A 20,828-nucleotide genomic window follows, 5' to 3' on the forward strand; every position below is an offset into this window, starting at 1 on the left:
GTGGGGCAGAGAATACTCGGTACTTTACTTATGTTACCGTGGTGTTTCTCCCGCTTGGGTTTGCAACGGGAATTTTCAGCATGAGTGAAACACCAGCGGGGTCCATTTTAGCGAGGATGTCCGGTACAGCAGCGATCACCTTTCTCTTGACTGTAATTGCCTTATACTTTGTCGTGGACCTACTCGAAGCGTTCAAAAGCTGCTGGGAAGCATTAGCCAAACCACTCGGAAAAGTCAAGAAAGGCCTAGAACGACTTCTTCAACGAGTAAACGGTGTGCTGAAACCAGTTATTCAGCGAGTGAACGGAGAGCTGAAACGACATCTCCAACCGGTGGAGAGAGAGTTGAGACGACTTTTCCCACCCCTCTTCATTGCATATGTACTGTCGGGGGCTCTCGGAGAGTTAATGGCCAACTTGTTCAGCAAGTTGTGCGCAAAATTAGCCAAAGCGCTTGCAAGAGTGATGGAAGAATTGAAACAACTCCTTCCACTCTTCCTGATTATGAAACTGTTGTTGGGGGCCCTCGGGGAGTTGATTTCCAGCTTATTCAACGACCAAGAGACTTTTCCAACTCAATCTCAAGGTTCATCCCGCAGAGATGAAGATGAGAGATATTTATCGGCACCTCTACCGGACGGAGACTTTCGAGGTCAGCCAGTGAGAGAGGTTCCGCGAATAAGTGATCTCGAGAGTCAGATAGGACTTCGTCATCCATCTCGATGAAGGATTGAATAAGAGCTGTTTCTCTTTCATTTTTTCTTTCATAATAAATTAGCAAGTGTGTGAGATCTTACTGAATAATATTTCTATCTTTTTTTCCAAGTTTCCTAGAGGTGTTTCGCTATTTACCTTTCGGTATTTTTAGTATATATGTAACATTCGTCTTATAATCTATCCATTCGCTGTGATGTAAACATGAAATACGTAGATAATTATCAAATAAGTCCGAAACAACATTGTTGTTTTTCATAGGCATCCCTCATGCGTAGCCAATGAGGCTAAATCAACAGCATTTCGTCGCATGAGTTTTAGTAACAATCATTCTTCGCCCTAGATGTCTTCTATTTTCTACCGAGAATCGCGCGGCTTGAACGTTGACCTAGGGAGCAAAGAAGAAACGACATCTATATAGCCCTGTATTCCGGCGATTACGAAGTGTCGTCTTACTGGATAGGAGGAGAAGAACTGACAAATATAATTTCTACAACCGCCGGATTGTATTTACGGAGACACGTAGGGTGCGGGCGGGTAGATGGTAGGACGAACTTTTATATGGACATCAAATGGCGGGAGAGTTGCTGGTAAGCAAATGTTTACTGTTAAGACAAAAGCATATACACCATTTGAGGATCGTGCCAGCAGGCGTAGGCCGGCTGCGTTTGCTACAACATGTTCGCTGCCCGATTAGGCTTAGTGTAGTTTGCTTTGAACGCATATCGTTCAAACCCACCGTAGCTACTAATCGATCATCCTTCAATACCATCACCATGATGTGACTCTCCAACAAGGATAATTAGTATGGGGCTCTAATAGGCTCATAGTAGCTGGTGACCCGTCAGTCACAGCTACTAATTGGGAAAAAGCTCTCTCCGATCCTCAACACAGCAGATCTACACGCATAGAAGAAGAATACTATTGTATTCAGTGGTACTAATAAATATAGAATCTCTCGGATTGACTAGAATAGGACTGACTCTATTGAGAACGCGTTGCAAACATAGTCGTAATTGTATCGAATAATGCATCATACTGATGATTGCAGCATATGTCACATACGGCACATGACTGCCCAGGGCAAGAGCCGAAGAGGTTTCCTTTCTGAGGTTCACGTATGCGCCAGCAGCGAGTAGTTAGTACATTCCGCTCGCTTAACCATGTGATCCTAAGTTTAACATGGAATCCCTGGCTAACAAATCCTTCATCGGCGCAATTGCCGAATTCATGGTGACACTCCGACCAAAGCGGGGCCCGGCAGTTTCTGTGCGCGCTCACCACGGCTCGTCAACCTTGATATTACATACAACAAAAGGAGCGCATTCTTCGTTCCTATCCCACCAACCATCACTCAACCAACAAGATGCTCTGCGCGATGTGCATTGTGGTCTTGCAAAGTGACGAGGAAAGCCATCATAAAAGCCTTTCAGATTTACAAAGAGCGTCCGAGTATGGATGTAGGATTTGCAGTTTCCTAATTGAAGAGCTTTGGAGAAAACAATACCTTCCGAACCATGCGTTGATGGCTCCACGGTTTTTCCCTCTCCGGATCAAGCGTTGGCACTTCGGTATTCAATTTTTCTGGGGTCGTCGAGGGGAGAACAAAACAACAGTATACCTGGTAGCTGCTTCGGAGTTTCTTCAAAACGACTTGGATAGCTTATCTGCGAAATTCCGCACCTCCGTCACTCAAGCCAAGGATGATATAGAAGCGGAGGAGCCTTGGCGTGTACGAAATGGCAGCCATGCTCCTCTAAGTGGACCTCTCAACACAAGCCATGCGGATGTTCTAAATCCAGCGAAGAAATGGCTTAATACCTGCGTACATGAACACACTCAGTGCCAGAGGGGCTCAAACTTGAGCGACTCTTGGTATCCCAAGCGTCTGATTGAATTGGGTGTTGGCGGCAGTGCCCGCCTCATCGATACGAATAATCAAAAGCAGGACGGATTTTACGCAACTCTGAGTCACTGCTGGGGATCTTCGGAGTTTTTCCATTTAACGGAAGATAACATTGCCGACCTGCAACAACAAATCCCAGTTGAGAAGCTACCAAAATCTTTCCAGGATACGATAAAGGTGTGCCGCCAGTTCGACATAAAGTACCTTTGGATCGATAGCCTTTGCATCATCCAACGAGGAAAATCATCCAGGCAAGATTGGCTGGAGCAAGCCGAGGCGATGGCTCAGATATACCAGAACTGCCTCCTCAATATTTCAATCGACCATGCTTCCAACCCTCATGTAGGCGCATTTGTTCAGGAGGGCGAGGGCTTCAGGAGGTCCGGGGGAAACAGCTACGCTATCTATAGCCACTCCATGCAGCCTCATGGTGAAGTCTACCTTGTTGTAACGTACCCCTTCCTGATGAGAGACCTGGCCAATGGGCCACTCTCCAAGCGGGCCTGGGTTCTTCAAGAACGGATACTATCTCCGAGGACTCTCCACTTTGGCGCGGACCGGGTCATCTGGGAGTGCGAAACCGTAGTATTCAACGAGCTGCGGCCCCGTAATTTCTGGACCATCAATTCCCAAGAGGGATCCTTGACGCCTTTCACCATTCCCAACCCGTCCACTTTCTTCACTCGCAACCCCGGGAACAAAGAGGATGTCCTCGATTATTGGAGGATAACACTGGTACCAGAGTACACCAACCGGCAGCTCTCGCACCCAAACGATGACAAGCTGGTCGCCATCTCGGCCATCGCCCGGCAGGTCGGAGAGCTGCTCCAAGAAGATTACGCCGCAGGGCTGTTCCGAGATAGCTTCCTGGCCCTACTCCTCTGGCACTGCGGCCCGTCAGCTAAGCGACAGACTACTTACAGAGCGCCCAGTTGGAGCTGGGCAAGTGTCGACGGCAGCATCCGCTACATCAACAACGACGCGCTCGTTTCAAGCGTCCTCGACGTTCAAATGGAACTCGTTAGCGCGTCAGACCCATACGGACAGGTGCGGTCGGGATCGGCTACGATCAAGGGCCCGCTCACCCGGTGCATCTGGTATCCAGAACGCGATCCCGCTCTGAACATTGAGTTCCCTGACGTTGCTCGCCCGTCCGGAATGTTCGTTACAGGAAGAGCCATCTTCGATGATGATGAGGAGATGCGGAGTTTTGGGAGAGAGTTTTCTGCACTGTTCATTGATGACTGGCAGGGGCTACTTATTTCCAAGGTAGATGAGCAGAACGTGTTTCGACGCGTGGGAATTTTCTGGCAGAGTTGGAGGAGGGCAGCTCGATGTCAGGAGATTGAGATGGAGGAACTCAGCAATGAGGTTGTTCAAATCATCTAATTACAACCGGAAATCGTGTGTACAGCTTCTTATTGTACGATACTCTCATTTTTCGCCACACATGAGAAGAGACGAACAGAGACATGAACAAACTAAATCCGCAAAAGCCGCTTCGCATTCTTGAAAGCAATGTCCTCAAACTCCTTCTCCGACACCAGCCCGCTGGACCTCAGCTCCGCCATGAACTTCGTGCCATCCTCGTTGAACTCGAGCGGCCAATCAACGCTGTACATAATCCTCTTGGTATCCGTCGTCCTCAACACCGTCGTCATCGGATCCAAACTAAACATCCCGCTCGTCGTAACATAAACATTGCACCCCCACACCTCCCTAAACGTCACCGACCGATTCCCACTCACCTTCCGATCCGTCCTGTCCAGAAAAAACGGCACCAGCTCCCCCATATGCCCCAGCACGACCTGCAGCCCCGGAAACCGCTCAAACACGCCCCCGAGGTACATCTTGATGAAGCTCAGCCCCACCCGCTCATGCCACCCCCACGCCCACGTCCCCAACGACGCCGCCTCGTACTCCGAATACTCCCCCGGCACCGCGGGCGCATACAACCCCGCCCCGACATCAAACACCTCGTCCGGATTCGGCGGCGTCGGATGCAGGTAGATCGGCACGTCCAGCTTGACCGCCACCTCCCACAGCTCGTCGTACGCCGGCGCGTCGTACGCCTGCCTGTTCGGCAACAGCGCGTCGACCAGCGCGCCCACGAACCCTAGCTCCCGCACGCACCGCCGCAGCTCCTCCGCCGCCGCGCCAGGCAGCCCCATCGGCAGGATACAAAACCCGCGGAAGCGGCTCGGTTGCGGTGACGCGGCGATGCGGGCGGCCAGCTGGTCGTTGGCTTGCGCGGTCAGGTTGGGCAGGTAGAGGGCCTCGGGCACGGGGACGTGCGAGATGGTTTGGATAAGGATGTTGTTGGCGTCCATGGAGGCGAGGCGCAAGGGCCCGACTTCTGGGAGAAGCTGCGAGGCGCGCGAGCCGAGGTTGAGGGCGCGGATGACGTGGTTTTGGAGGAGGAAGGGGGCGAGGGCGGGGGAGACCCAGTGCTCTTCGAGGGTGTAGTAGGGGATGTCGTTGTGGTTGGAGGCGAGGCATGTTGGGAGGGGGGAGTGAAGGAGGAGGAGGAGGAGGTTGAGGATGGTGAGGAGGGGGGTTAGGAGGGGCATGGTGTGTTTATTTGTTTGTTTGGTGTGAGGAGGAACATTTGGGCTTCTTCTGCGGTTTAATATATGTAGACGGGATGCCCTGTGCCCGCATTGCTCGAGTATAAGAGCGGGAAATGCGGGGAAACCCGTTGCTGCAAGCGGCGGTCTTGGATAAGCTTTTGTCTCACCTGCAATAGCTGACTGATCGTAGCATAAGACTTGTGCTCTTTGATATCTCTTCTTTAACCTATTAGAATGCATACCGGCGAACTCAACTGTTCTATCATCTTCAGTTATGCTCTCGTTTATGTTGGTTGTGTGGGGAACTCTGCTGTCTCAGAGCTTCTACATTGTCACATGGAGAAGTGCGGGGGTTTCCCTGCTTCAACATTCCTCATTTCCCGCCCCTGCATGCGCAGCTACGCCTGTCAGAATGCGGCGTTGCTCAGACCCAGTGGGCTGCGAAAAGCTTACACCTCCGAGACAGAATGGCGGCCTGCTGATGGGGGCGATTGAAGAGATTGCCTGAACATGGGTGTCAATTCAACAATCATTAAACCAATGCAGAAGTCTGGTCCAATACAGAGAAGCCAAGTCACCAAGAATCCATGGACCAGTCTCTCGGTTCTCGGCCCGTCCTCGCTAACGCCTAACCACTCGGTCGGACAACCAAAAGGAGCAACGAAAAACCCACTCACTATGCAACAAATCGGCGAGTTGAACATCTCATCCCGATGCAAATGTTCCCAGTGGCATTGCGCATTCATTTCTGGATAGATGCTTCCACTGCTGATGTGTCGAATCACTAACGAAACCGGCTTCGTACGCATCATCCTGCTATATACCATGCACAAAGCTATCTGTCAGCAAAAGAGGAACACAGGCACACAATATAGACTCCCCCAATTTCATTGGGCAGGCTTACTTACCCCGCGCGGGCCGCGTTGTGGCGTGGCGCCCGGATGCCGCTCCGCTAAAAAGAAAATTAAACACCACCACTTCTGCACCGCACCCACGCTACTTACGAGCAAAAGAATAGTCTCTTCTCGACGTTACAGGCCTGTCATTTGTGTCTTGGCAGGCGCACTTGCACCGGCGAGATCGTGCAGTGTGCAGATGACATTTTTCCACCCAAAAAGAAACCTCAACACCACGACTCCCAGGCTATCCAGGAAGCAAAAGAAGAACTCTCCGACGGGGAATCGAACCCCGGTCTCCCGCGCTTGCTAGAGCAAATGCTTTGACAAGCGGAAATCATCACCACTAGACCATCGAAGATGAGAAGCTCCTTAGAGGAGCTGATGGAGGTGTTGTGGAAGTGAGAAAGCAAAACAACACTTATGTATTGACGTTCTGAATGTCCAAAAGCAGCAGAACGAGATCAGGATGGGTGCTGAGTCGATATACAGGTACTGGGGACTGGTGTGGTTGGGGGGGCGGTGGCTGTGGATCAGGAGGTGGACCCTTTTCCAGGGCTTTCTGCGCAGCACTCAGCGAGTTCCCAACTTGCAGGAAGCTGCGGAGAAGTTGATTCTGTAAATCGGGAAAGACAGCTCTGTTTTTACTTGATGGATCCGTGATGTAAATTTCCAGATGCCAACGGCCGCTCCAGATAACAGGACCGCATCAAGATGGAAAAAAATCGTGTATAAGCAATGTGCAGTTTTCTCGGCCAGGCACGCTTGGGAAAGTCGATTGTCTTGCAGCGCGCTATGACGTCGCAGGGTGAAAGCCGGTCCCGGGCAAAAAAAAAAAACGGCTTACTAAGCCAATGTGCCCACGACCACCTCAACTTTCGGACTCCTGCGGTCTCCGATAACGACCTCGCGCGAAAGTCAAAAATGTCGACCCGCATTTTGAAAGCCTATGAACATTGACGCCATGTGTCGGCCGGCTTCTGATGCTTCTGCAACGCAAACACCCCGGATCGCGGTCCTCCGGTAACACGCGCGACAACATAACGCGCCCGGCGGCCTTTCGTGGCAGCAGCAGCTACACCACTGTCGTCAATCTTGACAATGTTTGCACACTCGCCCTAAAGGAGAAGCGCCGGGAGCGCCTCGCCGCTGAGCCTGCGGACAAAGCGCCCATCGTCAACCTGCTCAGCTACGCGAAGCTGTTCCGCAAGGCCCCCGCGGCTGCGTCAACGCCGAGGTTCGGTGCAAGATTGAAGAGGCTGGTCGTGTGAGGCAGCTGGTCGCATTGCACAATGGAACGAGAAGGGGCGGTGGGAGGGACTTGCTAGCGCGGTGGCTGGGTGGAGATTCGAGGCGGAATCAACGGTTGACCGCAAACCCTTGCGCTGCGGGTGTTGTTGGGGGATTGGCTGTGGGCCAGGGTTTGGAGTAGGTAAGTTCATTGCTGCAGTCACCCTAATTTGCCTTTGGTGAATTGCTGCTGCATGATGTTTTTGTGGCTCGTGATGTTATTATTGGCCCCGTATTTTTCTTGCTTTGACGACCAGCTGGAGATAAGGCCTCTCGCCCATGTTTCACTAAGCTGTGCGTGTCAGCAGCTCTGGCAAGTCATTGATGTGGGTTTTCGACTTGCCCCTGCTGTGCATCGCCAATTCAGTGAGGAATGCAGTCTCAGCAGCTTCGGTTGTAAATGCAATGATAGTATAGAGCTTATTGGCAACCGACTACTGTCTTTTGGCATGCTGACAGCATGAAAATTGAGTTGTTGTACGCCATCTTTTAAATTTTACCGCAGCCTCGCCGTTATAGCTTCGCCGCAACCACTATTTAATGCATCATATTGACACAACGCGCCGGAATTGCCACTGTAGGATCCAACGATCGATACTATCTTTCCCAAGCTCTCCATCGGCGCCCCGGATCCCTACTTTACTTTGAAGGCTGTGCTGCAGCAATATCGCCCCCATCTCATTTCGGATTTGGACCAGCAGCGCCGTAATTGGCCGAAAGCTGACCTCCTCTATGCAGCTGCATGCACACTAATGCGTGTTGATTACACGCGTCAGCCCTGCAGTGCATAGGGATGCTTATTCCCGTCTGCCGTTGCTTGGCTCGCTTAAGTCTACCAGCCATGCGCGGGCTACACTTTGAAATGCTGCCATTGACATCTACAGAGGTTTGATGCAGCTGAATGCTGCGTGATTCTTCTCGCTTATGCCATGGGTAATTGAATCCGTCACCGCGCGCGACACTGCCGCCGAGGCCAGCAGAGAAAGGAAGGTCAAATGCACATCTCGTCCTAAAAATTGGCCGATTGCTCCCTTCCCTCATGCATTTCTAAGCTGGTGGAGCAGCAACGAATGACAGGCGTGAATCTCGTCTTCCGCATAGATCCCTCCCCGTTCCAAGCCTCTGCTATTCCTCACCCCAGCCTTCCGCTCCGACACACATCTGCAGAGCATCAGCTCTCCCGCGAGAGCTTGAAAAAAGTGGCCGCCGGCCGGCCCGATCACCGTCTAGCCCCGCCTCGGCTCAGGGTCCACCACCGAGACCCGTCCGTGCCCGGCCCGCACAATCAAAACCAGCGCTCAACACCAATAATCGCCACCAACCAAAAAAAGACGGCCCCGCAGCGCTCTTCTCGCAGAGAAACATGGAATTCCCCGTTATTTGGAAGTCCTCGCGAGGCTGCTAGGTTGTTCCTGCCCGATTGCGGCCTGCACGTGGCTGCCGCCAGGGGCCAAAACTTTTGCTCTCCTTCAACACCACGACCGTCTCCGCAGCAAAACAGCAGCCTCTAGGGCAGCAAAAGAAGATGCGTCGGCCGGGAATCGAACCCGGGGCTGATCGAGACTTGGTGTTGAGGTCCTGGGGGTGCCTCCTCTTGGTGGAGGAGGGCCGGAGGAGGCTGCAACGCTTGGCAACGATCAATTTTACCACTAAACCACCAACGCTGGCTTGTTCTACGCGCTCTGATGGATGGCTGACGACCGGGAGAGCTTATGAAGTGATTTGGGGGGCCAGGGGGAAGGTGGCGGGACGGGAACTTTGCGGGACGGGAACGTTGCGGGACAGTTTTGCCACGGTAATTGAGGTTTGAGTGCATCAGAAAATGCTTAGCTTGCTCGGCTTTACTGTTCTGATGGGTACTTGATAGCCCAGCCAGCTTACGGAAAGAGTGGCGGAGTCAGGGGTGGGGGGCGGTGGAGGAACGGGAGCATTGCGGGACGATTCCGTAGTGAACGGGACCGAGACTTGCGTGCGTCGGACGGCTTTTAGTCTGCTGGAGGCTGCTGGATAGCTGGATACTCTTCGAATTCCCGAAATCGAACCAGGAGGCCGGAGGCACCCGAACATGTTGCATGACGGGAACGGAGATGGGAGCAGATGGAACACCCGAACGAGACGCTCACTGCAGATGCAAGATGAGAGATGAAACAGCCAGAGGAACGCTCACTGTAGACGGAGAGGATGGGAGATGGCGCAGCTGACGAAGGATGTAACTACTGGTACTTGGTCAGCTGCTCTGCCCGGGTTTCCCCGCTCGCTGACGTCATCCATCCAGCTGCCTCGAGTCAACATTTTTCCAGAAGATACAACATATCAAGCCTTGCTGAAATCGTGCCTATATTGAAGACAAAGTTCCCGTCTGGTTGGGAGTAGTATTGTTCTATTAAGAGAGCAACAACTTTAGATACGAGGCCCGTTTTGGGCCCGCATTTTGTTTGCGGAAAAAAAGAAGCCGGTCCATATGATATGAAGATACTGAAACATGCCAAAGCTACAATTTCGCCACCCAGCCTGGAAAATCATCTCCAAATGCTTCACAAAGCGCCTATAATGTTCATGTAGCGAGGGTCTTCGTCACTCGAGGCATGAAAGTATTGCTGGCTGCTTGCCTTTGAATGTCAATGCTCGCCTCCAGCTTGAAGCGTCTTTTGTGTCTCCCTCCAGCTGTGGTCACCACAAACATCATGTAGATCGAGTCCTCCTGCCGTATGCTGGAAAGTCTTATTGGCGGAGAGAGGAGAAGCCACTTCTGATCGAATTCCACGATATTGCTTCCGGGTAAGATAGTCCTGGGACCTGCGATGGTTTTCGGAAATATATACTTATTTCTGGAGAACGAATTTAATCCGGTCGTGACGTTGGTTCTACGCTCGATAGACACAACGGCTTTCTCAAGATACAGCTCTGGCACACTTGGCAGAGGTATGTCGCGGTCGTGGGGCTCCTGCACAATCACATGGATACGTATGCGGAATGGCTCACCAACGCGGAGGTGGGCCGGGAAGAAGGGTCTCATCTCGAGCCTCAGCGTCGGCAGCTTTGTCTTGGGCCAAAGCGACATGATCTTCTCGCGCCCCAATACTACTGCACTGGGGGCTGGTCTCGGTAGCAGGTCGGACCCGTGAGCTACGTAGTTTCCGTTTTTGTATCTGATCCATTCGGGGTACATGTCGTTTGCGCTGGCTGTGGGAACGAATGTCAAGGACCTGAAGTAGTGCTGAGGCTTGCCTTTGTGGAATTTTACGGTGGCTTGCAAGGTGTACGACACAGAGCAATAGCCATGCGACGTCTCAATGCGGCATGAAGGAGGTAAGGCTTGCTCGCGAAAAGTCTTCGTTACCACTCCCGTCTCCCATCTTTCAACTCTGCGTGGGATGATGGAGACGGGGAAGCGGAAAGAGAATTCCCACATGCGTGTGGACGATTGGACTGTGCTCCGGTCGCGGTAGAGTGTTAAAGTATCCCTCTTGAATAGAAGGACGCGGTCTCTTTCTGTGGGGAAGACGATAGGGGAAACCAGCAGAGGGAGAGCGATCATAGAGGAATTGACCGTGGGGAGAAGGATCATAGAGGAAACGACCATAGGGAGAACGATCATCTGGGCGGAGCTGGAAGCTTTGGACTTCAGCTGACCCAGAAATGTGATCTGCACACAGGCCACTTCGTCCATATTTTGGCCGCAGAGCTGGACGAACCCTTTGACCTCATCTCCGGGCCGATAAACCGCCTTTCTCGGACTGAGGAGAATGGACGACGCCATGTCTGGAAGGCTGGTGAACCAAGGACGTCGACTTGAAGAAGTTACGGTGGAAATTGCAAGGACCAGATAGTGTGTGCAGCAGCAGCACGGCCTTCTACGTTTGCGACCAGGAATTTGGGACAGGATGAGTGTAGAGTGTTCCAACTAAGCCTTGTAACGGCAGTGCGGCTCCATGCTGTTTTTATATGTATCCACCACTCATATGTGCGGTTCATTGTGTCATCAGGGTCCTCATTGACGGTCGAAACTTGAACAAGGGACCCTTAGTGACGTAGTTGTCCCCGTTGAGATTTGCTGGATGTGCTGCGATCATGACATTTCGTTTCGAAACACCTGCATCGAACTCGCAGCATGGAGTTGTAATAATATGTATAACAATTGTAACCTCTTGCAAGGAAACTAAGTTGAAGCGCACGCATTGCCAAATAATTACACACAGAGATATTAGAAAGCCTAGTTCGTAAAGCGTAATGCTTCCCATAGGCAACCCGGAACAAAATAAATATGAGAGTCTTATTAGCATCCAAGCTTAGAAGATTGGAAAGGATATGTCTCGCAAACATGGAGGTTTCCAGCATTTACCACACAGCTTACATGGCTTTGTTCCTTATTTTCTGCGTTTGAATAATCACGTTGTAGGTCTACCAGTGTCTGATTGACGGATTTTGATTATGTGGGGACCGGATACCGTACAGTCCCCAGTGGCCCCACTTGCCAACACACACAGTACATACCAGCCACGCCAGCCTGTGTCTAGCGCTAAGGCAGTGCCGTTAGTGGCAATGTAAATAGCCAATGGAAGATGGCAAGCGGCCGATTCTCGCCTGTTAATTGTGCAAGGCAGCAGCAATCCTGACTCCACAGTGGTAGTTAAAGGGCCATCTTTCCGACTGCTAAAACCTCCATTATTACTATTCTCGAAATACCAATTTTATGCCGGAAACCAGGAAAAGCCAAAGGTCTCCCAACACGTTTTCGCTGTATACTTTCGCGCCCTCAAACGCGCAAATACCTGCTAAACAACACAGTAGACTCGGTAAACAACCATACTTCAGTTCTTATCTTCCTCTCCATCTGACTAACCTCGTATTAGAGTGGCCCACACCTGGAATACACGGGACATGGAAGAGGAAGTTTCGGCCACGGCCAGCGCCCGGCCAGGGTTGCGCAAAACCAAAAATGCTCGTTCCATCTGCAGGAGCCTTTTCATCCGCCAGGAAGTTCATCCCTGGAGGGAACACCGGACTAGAGAACGACTGCGAAATATCTCCAAAGTATATTTTCACAGAAAGGACGACAACCAAAATCGTTGCGCTTTCTGCGCAGACCCTCGCGTAAAAGACTGGTTCAAGGGTGGCTATTACGACAGGACAGAGTTAAAGATGGACACGATCCCGAACATGTTATCACGCAGTGACATCTGTATCATTTGCTTGGTAATCTCCACAATAGTCGCTCGCAGGGATCACTTCGACCCTAACCAGGACGTTATTCTCAAGTGTCCCATGAGCGATGCCGGGATTTGGGTCTTTGTAAGAGGAAAGGGCGGCGATGATGAGAAAATTGGAATATTGGGTTCATTTCGTACTTATTCCAATCGTTTCTTGCTACTGCAAGAGCCAGAGAGATTGGGGCCACAGCCGGTTTTGACGATCAGTCGGAGTGTTTCCGACAAAATCGTTTGGCCAGTGGTCAAGAAGTGGTTCCAGGAAGGTCCTAAAAAGGACGACTTGGATCGTTTTCCCACTGACTTCCGCCTGATCGATGTTGAAAGCCTCTGTGTCGTACGAGCACGGAAGCCGTGCGAATACGTGTGTCTAAGCTACGTATGGGGAAAGGATACGTCATACCAAGCTACCCTTGACACTATCGACATCTTCGAACAACCGAACAGCCTTGGAACCTGGGACAACTTGGAGCAGCGGAGTGTGATCGAAGGTTCGGATGTTCCAGCAACTGTAAAAGATGCCATCGTGGCATGTTATGCTCTTGGCAAGCGGTATCTATGGGTCGACAGACTTTGCATTCTGCAGGATGAGGACGAAGAAAACAACCCGTCGAAAAAGGAACAGATTAACGCCATGGGAGACATTTACCGCTGTGGGTTCGTTACACTGGTTGCTTCAGAGGGGTCGAGCTCAACACATGGCTTGCCCGGCGTCAGTTTGAACCGGGTGCCTCTCTACCGAGTTTTCATGGGCGATTTCTGTTTGTTGGACTCGCGGTGGTACTTCCATATGGATTTGGGTGTATCCGTGTGGAATAAGCGAGGGTGGACATACCAGGAGGCTATCTTTTCACCACGTCTGCTTTTCTTCACAAAGTATGGACTCTTCTACGAGGATGATCGTATAAATCTCATGAAAGCTGACATCCAAGAGTGGGCAACCGGAGGGCATGTTCCACAGTTTCATTGGAAGTCCAGCGACAAATCCATTGACGGTGGTTTGCGGTATAATACTGCCGTAGAGATGATTACCGAGAGAGAATTCGGCTACGAGTGGGACATAATAAACGGGTTTTCCGGTATCCTCAATTCCTTTTTTGGTAAAGACCATCGCTTTGCCATTCCCCTGGAAGATTTCGACTATGCGTTCCTTTGGAGGGCACGGTGTCCTCCATGTGAGAAACGACAATCTCAAGGCAACTCTGCACTTCCATCATGGTCCTGGGCCTCGGTTAAAGGCCAATGCCAGTATGATGATTCGTATCGAATCATCCCGGTCGCGTCATGGGTCTTTCTTGATGGCAACGACACTGTCCAAGCTCCCTGGCCACGAGCAGAAGATCATGCTCTTGAGGACGCTGCACTAGGAAGTATTATATGGAGAAACGGTTGCATGATTGAGCCATTTCCAGACAATTTGCGTTTCAAGGGAAAAATCGGAGAGTACGCAAATTTGTTCCGGGAGAATTGGCCGACCAAGAAGGAGTTCTTCGAAGCATGCCGTGGCATCAACCCAGATAGCCAGGAAAGGTATAGATTGCTCGAACGGTTCGATAAGAAACAAATTGAAGTCGGTCGCAAACCCGGTGTTGTGCTGGGCTACTCACAAGCTGTTGTATTGACGCTGGGATCGGCTTCTTCGTATAGACAGTTCGACCTTTTCCACGGCCGTCAACGGATTGGCAAGTTTGACTATGATTTGCGCTCAGACTATTCTGAGGCTGTCAATATGCTACAGAGAGGGCCCTTGGAGTTGGAAGTCTTTGGATTGTCAGCGGCATGGGTGTGGAAACACAGATATGATTTGAGCGAGGATGAAGATATCGACCTTCAGAGCGGTATTAAAGAAGCTGACCCATCAAGCTTGCCCAAATTCCAAATGGGCTTTAGATGGATGATGCACGTCATGGCGATTCGAACATCAAATGGAATATCGTATCGGACGGGTCTGGGTGAAGTTGACTGCGTTGAATGGCTGAAGCTCAAAAGAAAATTCAAGGCTGTTGTGTTAAATTAGACACTGGTAGATTCGCTACTGTATGCATGGAATGGATAGGATCTGAGAGAGAAAGAGGGAAAAGGGAGCAAAAGGGGTGGCTCGGAACAGGTCTAAAAGTAGCGATTCTACCGGCCAAATCATCCACCGGAACAGAATAGGCCCTGAATGGGGGTTAAGTTGGAAGAGCTATGGAAAGATATCGTTCTGTTGTTCCACAGGCGTGCATGCTGATCACACGGGTAGTGAGGCTGACAGTTCAGATTTGTTATAGCTACAGAAGTGCCGTGATCCAGGGAAACCCGCCCCGAACGGAACTACCCATTCGTATGTATAGAATTTTAATAGCGGGGAATTGTGATCGATGGCAAGAAAACGGAGTTAAAGTCCCTGAGCTGTGCCAAATGACTGATCATAAAGCTGATGACGCAGGACTCGGATTGCCAAGCTTCTGATTATCCCCAGAAAGCTCCGACGGGTGGCTCTCAAGACTAATGTGTAAAAAATTGGCTGGCTGCGGCGGCGGCGGGATAGATTCGGCTTGGAGGATACCATGGATCACTTGCGATGAAAAATTGTTGGGCTAATTAATGCGGTCGCTGTGTTTCCGTTATCTTGATGCACATCCTTCGGCCCCCAAAGACGGCAGAATCGCATGACACCGCGCCAGAGTCGTGTCAGTGAGGCGGTGAGGTTCATATACAGGCAAAAGCAAGCTGCCGTCCTCTGCAGATGGGGCGGCGCACGGGCGGCTCTTGTGTACAGTCCCCTCTCGCAGCCGATGGCTAGCGTCAATTTGATTTTTACTCATGTCATGGGTAGCTGAAGCTATCGTCCGGACGGGAATGTCGAATTAAAAACTCTACATACACGTCCGGACGATAGCTTCAACTACTTACATATGTTAATTTTTCCAAGGCAGAGACTGGAGCATAGTTACGCTATGTTCTAGAGCCCTGCTATTCTTCGCGCTAGCCATCGGCTGCAGCACCCCTCTGTAGGACTGAGTGTGAAGGAACAAGGGTGGCCGCATCGGAGCACTTCCCCGCGGGGATTTTGCATGGATGGCGGCCGGGACTTAATTTACGACGCGTCCATGGCCCAAGCTCCCTCGGCGCGTCGCCCGCAGGCAGTCCCTGGCAGCTCGCCGGCCTAAAAATGCCACCTCTGCCCCGCCAACACCCTCAATTGCTCCCCCACACGTCGCTACGCACCACTGCCGCGCACTGCTCTCCCCCAGACCCGCATCCGACACCTGCCGCCATGGCGCCGCAGTGCCAAGCGCTGCACCTCTCCGACGAGACGCGCTGCACGTCGGCCGCGACCAACGCCAACGGGCTCTTCTGCCAGTTCCACGCGCGCCAGGTCTACGGCCTGTACAAGGGCTACAAGCGGCGCAACGCCGCGCTCGACCACCTGATCGCTCACCCGCCGCCGTTCCTCGCCGCCCAGGACGCCGCCGGCACCCCGCTGTCCAAGGTCGACTTCGCCTCCATCTCGTCCGAGGACGAGCTGCGCCAGCTGCACGACCACCTCTTCGAACGGCACGCCCTGCTCGACCGCGTGATCCGCGCCCGCAAGCTGCACCATTCGCGCTTTTACGCGCTCCAGCTCGACTACGGACACCAGCATTACTTGGATGCGCTGGCGTCGCAGAAACATGCCGTGTTGAGGGCGCTGGAGAGGGTCGAGAGGCGCACCGCCGAGGTGCTGTATGAGCAGCAGAAGTGGTTCAAGTGGGTGCGTGCGCTCGAGGATGCCGAGGAGGCCGCTCGCGATGCCGAGAAGAAGAAGGTCAAGCAGGAGGCGCAGCTGCTCAAGCGCCATTGGAAGGAGGTTGAAGCCCGCATGCGCGAGCTGAGGAAGCGCGAGGAGGAGAAGCGCCAGGATGACTTTTTGGACAAGGCGTGGGAGGAACGTGCGAAGGAGGGCGACATGTCGGATGAGGACTGGGACCCCATCGAGGACTCGGTCGAGGATGAGCGTGGCAACTATATCGACCTGCTGCGCCTCTTCCTGTGGCAGGAGACAGCGCGTGATGTCATTAGCGATAGAGAGGCTAAGCCGGCTGAAGAGAACCGCACGCCGCTGAAGAACATTGAGAACACAGCGGCCCCGAGCGAAGGGGCAGCCGAGAGGGCTGCGGATGCGCCCAAGAGCAAGGCCGCCAAGAAGCGGGCAAGGCAGAAGGCTGCCAAGGCCAACGAACCTCAGCAGGAAGGCCCCAAGCCCGGCGAAGTGCACGTAGAGAACAAGGACGACGTGCGTCGGCGCCTGCGTGAGGGACAGAAGGTCGAGCGCGGCCCAGGCTGGAAGCTACGCGGCACCGTCGAGAACCCTACCGCCATCGAAGACCGCATGCCACCGGTTCCCGATGACGAGATCGACAGCTTGCTCTCCCAGATTACCGAGATCAAGCAGCTCCTCTTCTGCCGCCTCGTCCTTGGCCATGCAGCTCTCCTCCCCATTGCCCTTCGCTCCAACAGCATCGACGAGTTTCTTGCTGATGAGGAAGTGACCAACACCGATCTGCGTGACCTCTGCTTGGAGATGGAGCAACCGGGATTGCAGCAACTCCGCGACGCCTGTGCCGACTTGGAGCGCGGCGAAAACGAAGAAGACGATGACGAGAAGGACACCACGGTAGCTCGCCCGCGTAGCTATCGCTATCACATCACCCGACCCAACGCTATCCCACGCTCCTACCAAACCAAGCGCGAGAAGGCGTTGAAGGACAAGCGAGACAAGGCCATTGGTGCCGGTGCAGGCGCCATGGTCGACTTTGGTGACATCGATGACCGAGGCCAGTACCACATCAAGAAGATCCGCGTCAAAGTTTGTGGCAAGTACATCTACAACTACCCCAGCGAGAAGGCCATGTCGCGCGGCGGCTGGTTGCAGTTCTCCATCATGGCCAAGGACTGCACCTTATTTGAGGCCGTCAGCTTGTGCCGCAACTGGAATGAGTTCTTCGAGCTCAGCATCCTTGCCACATATCAGTACTTCCCGTCTGGCAACTGGGCCGCTTGGGTTGGTGATCAAATGCGCCAACAGGTGCTGCAGCTAGTATGTTCCCCTCTCCTCGCAATGAATTTCCAGATGATAACTCCCAGGCCCAGGGCTTTATACCGTACTTCCAGATGGAAATGGCCGACAAGTACACGGTACACCACCAAACCGGATCCCGCAGCCACTACGGCCGCCAGCACCAGATCTTCGAAGCCCGCAACTTCATCTGCGCCTGCCTCAAACGCAACGACCCCGTCTCGCGCCGCTTCATCCAGTACATTGTCATGCAAGCCAACTCGATGGTCGTCTTGGTCCGCGACGTCAAGACGGGCAACATCCTGGCCAAGCCGCCGGAGAGCGAGCTCTGGCTCATCCGCGAAAAGTCGGGCATGGGCCGCGCCTCCCGCAACGAGTGGAACATTGTCAAGGAGGTCGGCCCGGAATTTTTCGAGGACATGGACAGGCAGCGTCAGTGGCACTTCAACTTTAAAGAGTACTACGACGTCATCATCTGGGACCTCGAGCCGGGCTTCCACTTCTCCCACCTGTACAACGGCGTGCAGACTGCCCTCATCAAAGCTCATCGCTTCCAGTGCGGCCTCGACATGTACAAGCCGTCCGAGCATATTCTCAAGACTATCACGCGCGACAAGGAGACGCAGCGCACGCGGGATATCAGGCCGGGTGAGGAGGGTAAGGTGCAGAGCATCTGGTGAGTTTCTTTCCATCATCCCTGACGAACAGAGACTGACACACCTACCCAGGGATGATATCAACAGCGACTCCAACCGCGTCAAATTCTTCACCGACGATGCCGAGTCGGCCGAGGAGCTCTCCGACGACATGCCCAAGGAGTGGAGATACAGCGAAGCGGACAGACTCGAAGACGAAATACTCTTCCCATGGGAGCACAAGTCAGCCAACAAGTCCCAAGGTATGCTGAAGGAATCCGAGGACACGGGCAAGAACGACGAAGGAGAAGCACTCCTGGCCACTCAGGGAAGGATGCACCGCTTTGAGAACTTCGGCCCGTCCATGAAGCGATTCGCCTATGGTCTGGACACGGATGATGAACTCAGCGATTCTTGCGGCTCCGAGTGTGATGATCCCGACTGCGACGGCATGCACGACTTCGACTCGTCCGACGAGTTCATCGGTGACGACGAGACTGATTACGATTACGAAGACGACGGCTGGGAAGATGAAGATAGCTCAGTGGATGAGGATGCTGAGGAAGCCCCACCCTTTAGGGACTATGTGAAGGACCCGTTCGCAGATGTTCCTGAGGACACCCCTCCCATGAAGGCCCTGCTTGAACATCTCGAGCTTCCCCTTCCGACTTCCGCGGAGGAGGAAAAGGAAGTGTTTGAGAAGGCTACAAAGGAGTACAAATTCCCAGGTGCTTCCGATTGGGATGAATTGTGGAGCAATGTCAGAGAAGTCCGTCCGGCTTCTGCTGTTGAATATGACGAGGTTTTTAACGTAGTTGAGAAGCTGCGCCTTGAAGAAGCGGAACAAGCTGAAGAGTCCAAGGCATTGACGAAGAAACCCAAGAAAGAAAAGAAGCTCACCAAGACTCAACAGAAGGCGCAGTTGGTAGATATGTTCCAGGATGACTGGGAACTTCACATGGAGCGCGAGCGTTCAGCTTGTAAGTACCCTCCCCTAAGGAACCATTGCAGTAGCTAACATGTCCAGGCTTCAAAGAGTGCTGGCACAGAGCTGACCTTGAGCCGGGCGCTCAGGAGCGCTGGAACGAGTACACGCGCCTCATGACCGAGCTCGAGAAGTGGGACACACCCAAGCTGGGCGGACAATCGACAATTCACATGCTCCGCCGGGTCAAGAGCAGCATGAAGCTCCTGGCGGACCTGGGCATCGAGAGGGACAGCCACCGCCGCATCAAGCGGGACATGAACATGGCCTGGACGCTGACGTCCATCTTCTTCGGCGACAATGCCGCCTTCTTCAACTCGGAGACGGGCCTGTCGTTCAAGAGCTCGCTCCTGCTGAACCAGCCGGCGCGCGCCGCCCACCCGCCCGACATCCGCTCGCCGCATTCGAACAAGACGCGTCCGAAGGAGCACTGGCAGGAATGGGATGCTGGTGTCAGCAAGACGAAAGAAGGCCGCCGCCACGTCATCGATTATTATCCTGAGCACTGGAACCTCGTCGTGCGCCCGACCGTCGCGCACCTCTACCGTGAAGGCGTCATCTGCCCCTCGTACGTTCCCCTCCTCGCTCCTCTACTGCCCCATTCCTCCCAGCTGACCACCACCAGATACTGGCCCACCGGCAACGGCCCCGCCGTCTGCCTCACCGAGCCCGACCGCCCGGGCAAACCAGACGTCTACTTCGACTGGCGCCTCTCCATCCCACAAATACACCTCCCGCCGACGCTGCAGGACCCGCACTCGATCGACCCGCTCCTCGACCACGCGCGCCGCTTCGATCGCGACAACCCTGGCGCCGTCTTCTCCGTCCTCAAGCTCTGGAGCGCCCCGCATTTCTGGCCGCTCATGCTCGGCTTCGATAACCGCGACAACACCAGTTTCGCCGACGGCGCGGGCCGCATGTGGGAGTGGAAGTTTATCCCGAAGGACATGCCGTATAGCGAGTGGAGCGTGCATCAGAGTGCGAGGGGCCGCATAGAGCCGTATCGGGGGAGGTTGTTTGGGAAGAAGGTTGTTGTGCGGAAGGATGCGTTTTTGGTTATGGGGTGCGATAGGGAGGAGTGTAGGAGATTGACGACGGCGGCGGTGTGGGCGGTTAATACCCGCCCGTGGCGGCTCGAGGTCGATCCGTGGAAGAGTTGGTTTGGGGTTGATCTGGGGTTTTTGGAGGGGTTGGGGGGGCGGTGGTGGATGTGATATTGAGGGAGGGGGGATCTGCTGGTTCGTGATGTTGGGGTTATCTTGGCGCGCGCCGTTTCGATGATATGTTGGTTGTGGTTGTTGTTGTTGCTCGAGGATTTCTCCGTACGTACGTAGTCGTCGAATACTGCGCCTTAGCTCTCTCTTACTTGGACTTGGCCTTGTTGTTGCTGACAGCGTTGGAAGTAGGGATCACGTTACTCGATATCAGGGATGAATTGCTCAATAACTTCGTGCTGGCTTCTTCTCTTGTATTCATTGTTTAAGTAGCTATGTCATGTATTTGGTCTTCTCAGCTCTATGCGCTTCCACATATTGTATCATGTAAACCCCTCCAAGTTGAGTCATTCCCGTCTTGCGTGCCCACG

The 20,828-nt window shown here is 53.2% G+C and overlaps 4 protein-coding genes across 4 annotated transcripts; 3 read left to right on the forward strand and 1 right to left on the reverse strand.

Annotated features, from left to right (window-relative positions):
* Positions 1–3,036: 3,036 nt before the first annotated feature.
* Positions 3,037–4,008, forward strand: LTHEOB_6450 (uncharacterized protein; the record flags this gene model as incomplete). The annotated part of the gene is made up of 1 exon (XM_035515708.1): positions 3,037–4,008. One exon carries the CDS (start codon positions 3,037–3,039, stop codon positions 4,006–4,008), a length of 972 nt encoding a protein of 323 aa, XP_035373033.1.
* A 92-nt stretch (positions 4,009–4,100) lies between these two features.
* LTHEOB_6451 (2-amino-3-carboxymuconate-6-semialdehyde decarboxylase) lies at positions 4,101–5,189 on the reverse strand (the record flags this gene model as incomplete). The annotated part of the gene is made up of 1 exon (XM_035515709.1): positions 4,101–5,189. The coding sequence occupies one exon, from the start codon at positions 5,187–5,189 to the stop codon at positions 4,101–4,103; it is 1,089 nt and encodes a 362-aa protein (XP_035373034.1).
* Positions 5,190–7,068: 1,879 nt separating this feature from the next.
* On the forward strand, positions 7,069–7,356 carry LTHEOB_6452 (60s ribosomal protein l27a; the record flags this gene model as incomplete). Its single annotated transcript, XM_035515710.1, has 1 exon — positions 7,069–7,356. One exon carries the CDS (start codon positions 7,069–7,071, stop codon positions 7,354–7,356), a length of 288 nt encoding a protein of 95 aa, XP_035373035.1.
* An 8,485-nt stretch (positions 7,357–15,841) lies between these two features.
* On the forward strand, positions 15,842–20,457 carry LTHEOB_6453 (MFS allantoate transporter; the record flags this gene model as incomplete). Its single annotated transcript, XM_035515711.1, has 5 exons — positions 15,842–17,644; positions 17,698–18,299; positions 18,352–19,238; positions 19,286–19,811; positions 19,869–20,457. 5 exons carry the CDS (start codon positions 15,842–15,844, stop codon positions 20,455–20,457), a joined length of 4,407 nt encoding a protein of 1,468 aa, XP_035373036.1.
* Between the last annotated feature and the right edge of the window lie 371 nt (positions 20,458–20,828).

Source organism: Lasiodiplodia theobromae (assembly GCF_012971845.1).
Source record: "Lasiodiplodia theobromae strain AM2As chromosome Unknown scaffold_18, whole genome shotgun sequence".
NCBI classification, from domain to species: domain Eukaryota; kingdom Fungi; phylum Ascomycota; class Dothideomycetes; order Botryosphaeriales; family Botryosphaeriaceae; genus Lasiodiplodia; species Lasiodiplodia theobromae.